We start from the raw sequence: 13245 nt of genomic DNA on the forward strand, positions 1-13245 counted from the left end.
AAAGTGGTTATTAGGAGGGTCGTGTCAAGAAAGGGTTCGTCAAGAAAACAGCATCTAAACTGAGACCAGAAGGACGAGGATACAGATGGGAGCAAGAAAAGTGTTTAGTAGGGAAGAAATTATTTGAGCCTATGTAAGAGAAGAGGATCATTAAAAGAACCAAAATTGCTTTAAACTGTCTGAATTGGAGAATGAAAGCGTGGGGGGGGGGGCAAATAAGGGAAGAGGGTGGGGAGAGAGACGGGGGACAGATCATCCTTGTCTACCATAAGGGTTATAAGCAGCGGGGTGCTGTGATCTGATTTATTGGTTTTGGAAAATTCACTGTCGAACTGTGGAGAGAATGAGGGGAGGGAGCCGGGAGTTCTGTTAGGAGGCTGTTGCAGAAATCCAAAGGAGAAATGATGGTGGACAGAGTCGGGCACTACTGGCGGAGGAGGGGAGGGGCTGGTTTGAGAGATCCTTAGGACTTGGCGACTGGAAGAGGAGCTAAGGGAAACGCAGGGGCCAAGGCCGACTCCCCATTTCCCAGGTGACAGCCGCGTTGCCTGGAGGGCGCATTAACTAGCTGGAGAAGTAGCAGCGCGTTTCGGGGGGAAGATGGTGACCGCTTTTGGACGCGTGGGTGCGAGCTACCTGCGGATAAGCCAGGGATAGATGTTCAATAGGGCGCTGGATGTAGGGGCTGGCGCTGGAGGCATGTCCGTGCTGACGAGGAAGGTGGAGTCAGTCCGCCCTTAATCATTCCCTGGACTCCGGGAAACCGCAAGGCAGAGCGGGCCCGGAAGCCGGTGTCACCGAGCGGGTCCTCCCCAGCTCCCCCAGCCCAGCGAGAGCCCGTGAGAAGCGCGCTGAGGACTGGGGTGGGGACCAACCGCTCCCTCCTCCACCCGCAGACCCAACCGGTGTCCGGGAGAAGAGCCGCCGCGGGGCTCCGGAACCTTCGGTCGCCGCCGCCCTCGTTCGCCGCGGGACCCGTCGGGGGAACCCGTTAGCTGTTGCTAAGGGGCGGCCCCGGAAGTGACGCGCCCCGGGTTTGTTGACAGCGGAGGCGGCGGCAGCTGCAGGCTGCGAGCCGTAGGAGCCGGATCGGGGGAGGGGCCGGGCCCCGGAGCCAGCACCCGGCGTCCCTCAGCCCCGCCCGCCGCCCTAAGGGCAAGGTAATGGCCACGGAGTCCCCCCGGCGCGACCCCCATCTCGCCCCCGGCTCCTGTCCGTGGGATCCCAAGCTCCACCCCTCCGACCCTCGTCTTCCGCAGACCCCGGCCCTAGCCCGACTAGATCCCATGCCTCCCCAGCATCTCCCGGGCCGCATCCTCCGCTCCTCCTCGCCGAGGAAGCATCCCGTCCGCTCCCGGGGCCAAGGGATATCTCTGCGTCCTCCCCCCTTCCCTTCTTGCCTCCGGTGCCTCACCATCGCCGCTGCAACCATTTGCAAAGGTCCATCTCGGCCAGTGGTGGGAGGACTCCCTTCTCTACCTCTGCTGCCAGGTCTGAGAAACATGCCTTTAAAAGTGAGCACCCTTCCTCCAGAAAGAAAATGACGCCCTGTCTCATGCCCCTACAAAATGGGGGATAGATGCAGGGCTGAAAGAGGCAGCCTCTGCCCCTCCTACCTGTTGGATGAGCTTAAGTTTCCCCAAAGCAGTGCTTGAAAGCTCAGGGATGACAAGGCGCGGGGAAATCCAACAGGGTGGCAAAGGGATGGGGTGGTAGCAAACCTAAGGGCCAAGGGAGCCTGATAGGTGGGTTGAAAGTGAAACTGACTGCTGGCTGCTATAGCTCTGTGGGTGGAACTTGACTTGGCTGCTTTTTGGCCCAAGGAGTCCAAGACTTCCAGTCTTTGTGCCTGTCAGCACATTTGATTTTTAAATCAGAGGGGGAATGCCTGATGCCTCCATGGAAAAATCACCCCATATGATCTTTCCTACAGAATGTTTCTCTTCAGGGTTCAAACTGGTTAGAATGAGCATTGAGGACAGCTTTGAAAAGGGTCACAGGAGAGTGTACTTAGGGCAGGAGGTGGTTGCCAGTGGTGAGGGGGTCTCTCTGTTTCAGTTCACTAGTTCATTCAGCAAATCAGAAATATATGTAAGGAGGAGAAAAATATATGTAGGGTGGAGAAAAATAGAGCAGGAAGGGCCACGGTAAGGGCCAGAGAGTGGAGTTGCCCTTTTTATAGAGGGTGGTCAGAGAAGGGCTCTAATAAGGTGATATCTGAGCAAAGACCTGAAGGGAGGGAGGGAGCAAGCCATGCAGCAAGCGCAAAGGTCCTGAGGTAGTATATCTGATGATTTTAAAAACCAGCAGGAGGACAATAGGGCTGGAGCAGAGTGAAGGAGAGGAAGAGTGGTTGACAAGGAAATCAGAGAAGAGTAGGGGCCAGATATTGGTGGGGAGGATATCAGGGGCTGTTCATGTGATGCAGGGTCACAGGGTGTCTAATGGGGCACCCTTTCAGAACTGTATTAATTTGAAGTGTCTGGTGTTCAGAGAAAATATGTTCTAGATGACAAATGGACATTGTGCTCTGGCCTGGCATTGTAAGTACCCTTTCTCCACCTTTATAATGGCCACTGATGGAATAAATTTTAAAAGGACAGTCACAGAACACTGTAGTTAAATCTGGTCATGCCACTTACTTTTTGGTTGTGAGAACTTGGGCGAGTCAAGCAGCCAAGTCAAGTACCACCCACAGAGCTATAGTAGCCAGCAGTCAGTTTCACTTTCAACTCACCTTTTCCCACCTCAACGTCCGCATCTGTAAAATAGGGTTGTTGGGCTAAATGAGAGGTCATGCACTGAAGCGCTTAGTGCATCATTTAGCCCATATTAAATCCTCAGGACATTGCAGGTATGCCGATGGCAATGACAATGGTGAGGAAATATTTGCATGTGTCTACCTCAAAGCCTTTCTTTTTAGCACCAGCTGATGATGTCACCAGCTGTTGGCTGCCTCCCTGAACTAGTAGAATTTTGGAGAACAGCGGGGGAGACAAAGTGGAAACTTGCTGTCACCCCTCAGTGGGAACAGTGGTTGCACATCACTGTCATGGTGGCTTGGTCCTGTCTTTTTTCACACCAGTGGAAGGTTATGGGGGCTTTTTTTTTTTTAAAGAGCAAGCAAATCCCTATTCTGCCATATAATATAGGCTAAATGGTGGTGTTGAAATAAATATGACATGGAGATGGGTTGGGAAGGGCAGTATATGTTGACTCTGTTTGTGTGGTTGGGTTGTGTGTGGCGGATTTGCTGGAGACTGTTGATCCTAGATGTGCCCAGCAGAGGCTGAGACTGCAGCATGCCTTATAGGGAGTGGAACAATGGTTGCTCTCTCTCCTCAACCCCTAAGCCTGGACTATGTCATCAGGCCTGGGTCATAAGCTGAGCAGGGCAGCTGGGCCAGTGGATTTGAAAACGAAAAGTCAAGCACACCAACGCTGAGAGCCAGGGTGCTGAAGCCGGTTGTTGTGGGTAAAAGTGCGGACTAGTCATCTGGGGAGCTGGGTTCAAGCCCGGCTCTGCTATGGTTCACTGTGTGAACTTGGGCAAGTCCTATCCCCTGTCTGTGCCTCAGTTTTCCTATCTCTACACTAACTGAAGGCTACTGGGAGGATGAAAGAACTCGGTGCATTCTAAAGCTCTCTACAAAGGTTAAAAACAGTTCTTGTTGTCATTAGCACCACCAGGATTCTGCGACTTATTTTGGGGCAGAAGGCTTCAGTACCTCAGCTGTTCTTGACCCCCGAAATGCGAGTTCAGAGACCCCTGTTGGATCATTTACTTTGAGACAAACATCCTATATCTGGTTCAATCCCTGAAGCTGATTTTCCAGCTTCAGAAATGAGCAGAAGGATCTCTCCAAGCATTATTCTTAGGAAATCACTCCATAATTATTGGTCACCACCTTCTCGCCATTATTTCATGGCATCTGCTCAGCAGCCCCATGTGGTAGGTTTGCAACCCATTGACAGATAAGGACCCTGATGAATATTGAGGCTGGTAAATATTGCCTGGGGACCTCATGGAGCTGAGGCTCCTTCACCCGCAACCAACCAGTCATGCACTCACTGTGTCATGGAGACCCCATGAGTCACACTAGGTCTCGTCCTCAGGAAGCTTCTAGTCCTGTGGTCAAAAAATGATATATGCCTGTAGAATAGATACCGGTGATGCCCGATCATCTGTGCTCAGGGCCCAGGACCCTCCAGGTTGTAAGCAGGCAAAGGCTCATGCCGCAGAAGGGAGACCTGAGGCTTGGAGAAACAGTTCCTGCCCATAGCGTAATGGTGGAGAGAGCCAGGCACTTACTGGGGGACTTGGGCACATTAATGCACATATTTGAACCATAGTTTCTTCATCTGGAAAACAGAATAGTATGTCCTTATAGGTTATTTGTGGCTTCAATGAAAACATGCATGGAAAGCTCAGAATTCTGGGTCTCAAACTAATGAATACATGTATACATACTGATAGGTACATATAGACCCTTGTACACGTACATAGTCTGTGGCCGGTCACGTCACCACTGAGTCTCAGCTGCCTCATCTGTAAGTTGTCGATTATAATTCCTGCCTCGTGTACTTGTTGGGAGAATTAAGTGAGTTGATGCATGTGGAGTACTTAGCAGAGTCCTTGGAATACGGTGCTCAGTATGGCTGTGATCACTGTTTGACTGCCAGCCTGGAACCCAGGTATCCCCAAGGCCCTCTGCCTCCAGGTGGCACCAGTGAGGGGTGATGCGCATTCCCCCCTCATATCTTCCTAATGTAACCCACCCTGCAGATTAGTCTATGCAGGTCAGTGACCCCCCGGGATGCCCTCAGATCCTCAACTGCACCCCTGCCCCCAGGGGGCCCCTGGCACTTGCCTTGGCTCCCTTCACATCAGCCTCCCACCCCCAGTATCTGGCCTGTGATCCACTCCCTCCTGGAAAGCTTCCAGCCTCTGTAAATAGGATATTTGTTTGGGTTTTCCCCCCAGCTCCTGGGTTAATATTTCACAGGGTGGGTGCCGCTCCAAGGCTCAGAGCTTCTGGCTCCCTCAGCCAACAGAGAGGCTGGGGGTCAGGACACTGGTGGGGTCCCGTGCTCCCTCCTCTGGACCTCACATTCTCTTCCCCCTACACTGGATGGACAGAAGACTGGATAGTTTGGTGAGAAGCATGGCTTTGCTTTAGGTTTGGATTGTGTCCCACTCTTGTTACTTGTGTGATTTTATTTATTTATTTATTTTTGGCTCTGTTGGGTCTTCACTGCTGAGCGTGGGCTTTCTCTAGTTGCGGCGAGTAAGGGCTACTTTTCGTTGCGGTGTGTAGGCTTCTCATTGCGGTGGCTTCTTTCATTGCGGAGCACGGGCTCTAGGCATGCGGGCTTCAGTAGTTGTGGCACGCAGGCTCAGTAGTTGTGGCTCGTGGGCTCTAGAGCACAGGCTCAGCAGTTGTGGCACACGGGCTTAGTTGCTCCGCGGCACGTGGGATCTTCCCAGACCAGGGCTCGAACCCATGTCTCCTGCATTGGCAGGCGGATTCTTAACAACTGCACCACCAGGGAAGTCCCTAGTTGTGTGATTTTAGACAAGCCTCAGTGTCTTCGTCAGAAAACCGGGTAACAATCTCTATCTCACGGTATTTTAGTGTGATAACTCAGGCAAGAACAAACCTTTATTCTGTTACATGCCAGGCACAGGCCAGGCCCTGAGGATCCAGGAGTGTGGAAGCGGAAAGTGTTCTTGTCCTCCTGGAGCTTGTGGGCTGGGGGAGGGGTCGTTAGACAGATTGTTATATAAATGGTGAATTAGCCGCAAGCACAGGATCCTAGGCAATGTCGTCCATTGGTTAAGTTAGAGACTGTATGAAATAAACCCCTTAAGGAGCTCAGACTGGAAGCAACCAGCTTGGAGGTGGCCGCTATTTGCTCTCCACTGCTCCCCACCCCCCAGGATGTCATAGCTCATGGTGGATCCAGGCAAGAGACGGGATGGAGAAAGACACAGGGTCCTTCTTACTGTGTGCTCTTCTGTCATAATCAGAGATCCCTCCATCTCCCGTTGCCAGAATCCCAGATGGCTGGTGCCTGCCACAAGAATGAGAAACCCTAGGGGCTGGGCATGGGGTGGGTAGAGATGGCCACCTCTGGCCGGTGCCAGGCTGTAGCTGGAAGGGGCCCAAGTGGCAGGGTGCTCCGGCCCCCGGGCCTCCAGCCTTGGTGCCAAGACAGATGGCTCCTTCCTCCTCCGGCTCACGCCAGCCCCCTGCAGCGGGGTCAGCACTGCGAAAAGGTGGTTAGCAGATCTGTGCCATCTGCCCGGGTTATCTTTTGGAGGCTTTTGGTGATCTTGGCGGCTGACAAGGTGGTGTTTCTTCCACCTGGGGAGCAGGGTTAGGGCAGAGTGGCTACCTGGGTGACTGAGCTCATCCTGCAGAAAGGGCAAAGCCCCTGGCGGCTCTCTCATCCAGAGTGGTGAGGGTTCCACTGTGGCCACTGGGTGCCCAGCACTGTCCTGGGCATGGTGGGCAGGGGGAATCTGAGAGCGTGCCTTGCCTCCCAGGTTCCCTGCATGTGCTGCAACCCTACAACGTGTCAGACCCACATGGGATGTGCAGCCCCTCGTTCAGCCAATAGTCGTGGTATTGGGCCCATAGTGCCAGTGTCCCACACCCTCTGCCCTTTCAGCCTGTGAGCATCTTATCCTTCTTCCTGGAACGCCTTTCCCTTCTCTCCCCGCCACCGGAGTGAACTATGACTCATCTTTTGGGTCGCTGCTGAGATGTCACTTCCAAGGACGCCTGCCCTGACTCCCTAGTCCAGGGCAGGTCCCCTGGCACGGGCACCCAGGATCCCAGGTCCCACCCTCTCCTTCAGAGCACTGGACCCAGTTCCGTGGCATGGGTTTGTGTGCTTCTTAGGTGGAGATCTGTCTCGCTCTAGAGCCAGTGTGCTCCACGAGGACAAAGACCTTGTCTGGTTTCGCTCACCCGTGGACCTACAGTGCTCAATAGACACTAACCCTGGGCTAAGTACAGGGATGATGTCAGAGGAGAGAGCCCGGTTCCTGCCCTCGTGCAGCTGGCCGTCTGGCAGGGAAACTGGATAATTAAAACAGCATCAGTCCTAAATGTTAGTTGTTATGGTAGGGCCTATGGGGGCACACAGCAAGAGCACCCTGGCGGGTCAGGGAAGGCTTCCTGGAGGAAGTGACACTAAGGCCTGAGGGTGCATAGACATGAGCTGAGTCAAGAGGAGAATTCAAAGGTATTGTGGGCTGGAGTGGTTGGGAGATGCTTCCTGGAAGAGGGACATGAATGTGTTTGGGGGTTTAGGAGCAGTATTTAGAACAGAAAGTGGATGACCAAAGGTCCGAAGGTGACCTTGTGCCTCTGGCCTATTGCCAGTACAACGAAGGAGGCCAGTTCAGCGGGAGTAGGGGGTCGGGGGGTGGTGAGTAGGCCGCAGAGCTGGTCCCACTTCTGGAAGCCCCGAGTGACTGCTTGAAGAGATTGGACTTGGCAGTTTCCAGCAGGGCATGTCTCCCTGCCAGCGGTGCTCCTTCTGGGTCAAGATCTGAAAGTGAGTGCAGGCAAAGGAAGGCCATGCCCAGGGTCCAGGCAGCCTGTTTCTTGTGCTTTTCCTCGAGGGTGTCATGGCACCACTGGGGCAGCTGGCACAGTGGGCCTCGCGGCAGGAGACCCAGGCCTGAGAAGCAAGGGCCTGGAGCTGGGCAGGAACAGACCTTGCTCTAGGGCCCAGGGCAGGTGAGGCAGGAGAAAGGGATGTTGATGATGAAAGCTGCCTCTTAGTGAGCAGTTACTATGTGCCAGGCACCACGCTAAGCCCTTTCTGTATTGTTCCATGTCCATCTGCACACAGTGTTCTCTATTTTAGAGAAGAAACTGAGGCACAGAGGTGAAGGCACTTGCCCAAGTTCACCGGCTCTTATGCAGCAGGGCTGAGACTTGGAGCTGGGTCGGCCTGGCTCCAGAGCTCTTAGAGCACGGTCACCAGTGAGTGGTGCTGCCGGAATTGAGAGCTGGCCACTGCAAAGGGCACAGCGTTCTGTGGCGCCCACTCGGTTTCCTGAGCATCCTGGAAGGCTCACATGTGGACTAGGAGGCTCCAAGAAGCCAGGGGCAAACTGAGCTCCTGCATAACCCTCCACGAGATGAGGTGCACATGCCAGTTTGGACAGAGTAGACCCTCTCTCTGAGCTTGAGTTTCCTCATCTGTAAGGTGGGCTCATAAGCACCATTTGTTGTGCACTGAGTCATCTCAAGCTTGAGATGAGGCATTTTCCCAACAGCCCTGTGAAGTGGGGATTATTGTCCCCACTTTCCAGGCGAGGAAACTGAGGTCCAGAGAGGTTAAGTAATAGACCCGTGAATTGTGGAACTGGATTGAAACATAGATCTGTCTAACCTAGAGCCTTCACTTAAAGGGAAAAAAAGCAATAGCTACTGAAGGATAATATAGATAAGGAAAGGACCACAAAGCATGAGCAGACAGTTTGATGAATTTCCACAGGTGTAAACACCTGTCCCAGCCCTCCCAGAGGCCCCCCTGTCACTTTCTAATTACTGCCTCCCTGCAAAGGTAATCACCACCCTTACTTCTAACACCATAGATTCATTTTGCCTATTTTTTCCCCTTTCTGATGTAAACTCTCATAGGAAAAAGGTTTGGGACTAATTCCTGACTGTCCTCAGGTCTATAAATGGTGGATTGTTTTCTATCTTGTTCACTCAACTTGAATGTGAAGGTTCAGTTTTCATTCTCTCCTAGCCACTTATTGTAGCTGAGGATGCATAGTCAGTTAGATCGTTACTTCGCTGAACCCCGAATTCCTTTTAAACGTGGACCTCTTAGGTGTCCAGGCCATTTTCTTAACTTTTTGTTGAATTGCAGTATACATTTTTAAAAGTGCACACGTCATAATATACAGCTCCCTGAATATTCACAAAGTGCACATGCCTGTATGCCCAGCACTCAGAGAAGGGACTAGAAGCTTCTTAGCTCCGAACCAAACCCCCAAAGTAACCACAGTCCTGACTTCTGCCACCACAGATTAGATTTTCCTTTTTTTTTTTTATTTTGTTTGTTTGTTTTGCCCTGCCACCGGCATACAGGATCTTAGTTCCTTAACCAGGGATCGAACCCATGCCCCCTGCAGTGGAAGCGTGCAGTCCTAACCACTGGACCACTGGGAAGTCCCAGATTTTCCTGTTTTTTAACTTAAGGGAGTAAAACATAAATGGGTTCATTCAGTATATGAGTATACACTCTTTTGCGTCTGGCTCCTTTCACTAAACATTGTGAGGTCCATCCAAGCTGTTGTGAGGTGGTGCATTCTCATTGCTGTGTAGTGTTTCCCTGGTGAGTGGACCCTAATGTTCATTCTCATGTCAGTGGACATTTAGGTTCTGTTCTATCAGGAATCGTGCTGCTGTGGACATTTTGTCTGTGTCTTTTTGTGAACATTTATATGCACTGCTGATGGGTGTATATCTGGTAGTGGAGCTGCTGAACACTGAACATATGTGTTTGTTCAGCTTTAGTAGATAGTGTCACACAGTATTCGTTACACTGCCAGTTCACACCAATTCACACTCCCACCAGCAGTGTGGGTACCTTCCCCTCGTTCCATAGCTTCACTATAACACAAGCTGGGTGTTGCCTGTATTACTGTTGTTTCCAATGGAACCTTTCTGGTGGGTGCAAAATGGTATCTCATTATGGTTCTCCTTTCCTTTACGTTTATTGCGCATTTCTTTATCCTTTATGAAACGCCTGTTCAAGTCCTTTGCCTATTTTTTAACTGGATGCTATGTCCTGATCTGTAGAAGTTGTTTATATATTCTGAATACAAGCCTTTTGTTGGATATATTATTGGAAACGTCTTCTAGTTTGTGGCTTGCCTTTTCTCTTTCTTTTTTTTTCCTATTTTTATAAATTTATTTATTTATTTATTTTTGGCTGCGCTGGGTCTTCGTTGCCCAGTTGCGGCAAGCGGGGGCTACTCTTCATTGCGGTGTGCGGGCTTCTCATTGCAGCGGCTTCTCTTGTTGTGGAGCATGGGCTCTAGGTGTATGGGCTTCAGTAGTCGTGGCATGTGGGCTCAGTAGTTGTGGCTCGCGGGCTCTGGAGCACAGGCTCAGTAGCTGTGACTCACAGGCTTAGTTGCTCCACGGCATGTGGGATCTTCCCAGACCAGGGCTCGAACCCATGTCCCTTGGACTGGCAGGCGGATTCTTAACCACTGCGCCACCAGGGAGGTCCCTTGCCTTTTCTCTTTCTTAATGGTACCTTTTGATGAAAGAACATTAAATTTTGAGGCAGTCCAATTTATCAGTTTCTCTCTGGTTTTTTTTGTGACCTATTTAAGAAATTATTGACTACTCGAAAATCATAAAGATATACTCCTATGTTTTCTTCTAGAAACCTATCGTTTTACCTTTCACGTATAGGTCTGTGGTCCATGTCAAATTAATTTTTGTGTGTATATGAACGAACATTCTTCACTTCGGTGCATATCAGTTTATCATTTTTCCCTTATGAGTCCTACTTAAGAAATCTTTACCTATCTCAAGGTCATGAAGGTAGTAGGAGACTTCACTTTTTTTTTATTGAGGTATAGTTCATGTACAAGATTATATGTTACAGGTGTACAACATACTGATTCACAGTTTTAAAGGTTACACTTCATTTATAGTTACTATAAAATATTGGCTGTATTCCCTATGTTGTACAATATATCCTTATAAACTATTTTATACATGATAGTTTGTACCTGTTACTCCCCTCCCCCTGTCTTGCCCCTTCCCCTTCCCTCTCCCCACTGGTAACCACTAGTTTGTTCTCTATTTCTGTGAGTCTGTTTCCTTTTTGTTATATTCATTAGTTTGTTCTATTTTTTAGATTCCACATGTAAGTGATATCATACAGTATTTGTGTTTCTCTGTCTGATGAGAGCTTACTTTTTTTTTTTTAATTAATTTATTTGGCTGTGCTGGGTCTGATTTGCAGCACACAGGGTCTTCGTTGCCTCATGCGGGATCTTTAGTTGCAGCATGTGGGATCTAGTTCCCTGACCAGGAATCAAACCCAGGCTCCCAACATTGGGAGCACGGAGTCTTAACCACTGGACCACCAGGGAAGTCCCAAGACCTTACTTTTTTTTTTTAATAAATAAATAAATTTATTTATTTATTTTTGGCTGTGTTGGGTCTTCGTTGCTGTGTACAAACTTTCTTTAGTTGTGGTGAGTGGGGGCTACTCTTCGTTGCCGTGCGCGGGCTTCTCATTGTCATGGCTTTTCGCTGTGGAGCACGGGCTCTAGGCGTGCAGGCTTCAGTAGTTGTGGCTTGCGGGCTCTAGAGCTCAGGCTCAGTAGTTGTAGCGCACGGGCTTAGTTGCTCCGCAGCATGTGGGATCTTCCCAGGCCAGGGCTTGAACCCATGTCCCTTGCATTGGCAGGCAGATTCTTAACCACTGCCCCACCAGGGAAGCCCAAGACCTTACTTTTTTAATAACAGTTTTATTGAGGTGTAATTCCTATGCCATACAGTTCATGTATTTAAAGTAGACAGTTCAGTGGGTTTCAGGGATATTCACAGAGTTGTGCAACCATCACCACAGTCAATTTTAGAACATTTTCTTCCCCCCAAAAAGAAATCCACAGCCATTAGCAGTCACTCCCCATCCCCGCCCCCACACCAACCTCTTAGCCCCAGGCAACCACTAATCTACTTCTGTCTCTGTAGGTTTGCCTGTTCTGGCTAAACATTTCATACAAATGGAATCATAAAATATGTGGCCTTTTGTGACTGGTTTCTTTCACTTAGCATAACGTTTTTCTTTTTTTTGCGGTACGCGGGCCTCTCACCGTTGTGGCCTCTCCCGTTGCGGAGCACTGGCTCTGGACACGCAGGATCAGTGGCCATGGCTCACGGGCCCAGCCACTCCGCGGCACGTGGCATCTTCCCGGACCGGGGCACGAACCCGCGTCCCCTGCATCGGCAGGCGGACTCTCAACCACTGCACCACCAGGGAAGCCCTAGCATAACGTTTTTAAGGTGCAGTGTTGTAGCGTGTGTCAGTACTTTTCATTCCTGTTATTGCTAAATAAGGTTCCATTACATGGCTATACCATGTTTTTGTCTATCCGTTTATCAGTTGATGGGCATTTGAATTGTTTCCATTTTGACTATTATGGATAATACCACTATGTACAACTTTTATGTGGAAGTATATTTTCATTGCTCTCGTGAGGAGCCTTCATTCTTAATCATATACAATGAGATTCACTGATGACGTGTCTTTAAAGCCCTGGCACATACTAAGCATTCAAACAGTGACAGCTATATGCAGGTTATATACACACACACACACACACACACACACACACACACACACACACACAGAGCAACGGACACCACCCTGACGGTCCAGTGGTTAGGACTCGGTGCTTTCACTGCCGTGGCCCGGGTTCAATCCCTGGTCAGGGAACTAATATCCCACAAGCCGTGTGGTGTGGCCAAAAAAAATCCCCTGTAATCCCCACCCAAGCACTGGGTCCCCAGCACACACATCTGCCCACAGACATTGGGAGGTCATGGAAATGCTCAGACAACGCCCCCTGTTCTTTGCAGGTCAAATCACATGTAGGTGGTAGCACAGCAGGGCAGGGAAGGGAGGAATCAGGAGTCCCGGGCCCTGACCCTGCTAAGCTGCTAGCTTGTATGTACCATCCAGGGGCCTCAGTTTTTCTACTAGAGAATGGACATAGGGCAGCTGGTAGTTCTGGCCCTTATGCATGGCTCACTTAGCTTCTTTCCCGTTCCCCAGGCCGTGGCTCAGCTAATGATCCTGTGAGTGTCAGGGAGTCACCATTGCCCCTGGGGGCCCCTGTCCCAGAGTGGCCTACCTGTCTGCTCCCAGCATGGCGTCAGACACCCCTGAGTCCCTGATGGCCCTCTGCACTGACTTCTGCCTGCGCAACCTGGATGGTACCTTGGGCTACCTGCTGGACAAGGAGACTCTGCGGCTCCATCCAGACATCTTCCTGCCCAGCGAGATCTGTGACCGGCTCGTCAACGAGTGAGCAGGCGTGGGGCTGGGGCAGGGGCCTGAGCCTCAGCATGAGTGTGTGCGAGAGATCGGGAGCATTGTGTGTGCCCCCCGTGGGGATATGCACACACGTGGGTATCCGTGAGTGCAAGAGAACACTGGCCCCTCCATAACCGTAAAGTT

General features: G+C 50.8%; 1 protein-coding gene across 3 annotated transcripts in view; it reads left to right on the plus strand.

Annotated features, from left to right (window-relative positions):
* The first annotated feature begins 1038 nt into the window (after positions 1-1038).
* ZER1 (zyg-11 related cell cycle regulator) overlaps positions 1039-13245 on the plus strand; it is a 30391-nt gene continuing 18184 nt past the window's right edge. For 2 of the 3 annotated variants that reach the window (XM_060014025.1, XM_060014027.1), the window contains exons 1-2: positions 1039-1160; positions 12841-13092. In XM_060014025.1, coding sequence (XP_059870008.1) covers positions 12935-13092 — 158 coding nt within the window. In that variant the 5' untranslated portion in view covers positions 1039-1160; positions 12841-12934. Of the gene's footprint in view, positions 1161-5102; positions 5157-12840; positions 13093-13245 lie in introns of those variants that run through there. The other variant, XM_060014026.1, reaches the window with a different exon arrangement.

Source organism: Delphinus delphis, chromosome 6 (genome assembly GCF_949987515.2).
Source record: "Delphinus delphis chromosome 6, mDelDel1.2, whole genome shotgun sequence".
NCBI lineage: Eukaryota > Metazoa > Chordata > Mammalia > Artiodactyla > Delphinidae > Delphinus > Delphinus delphis.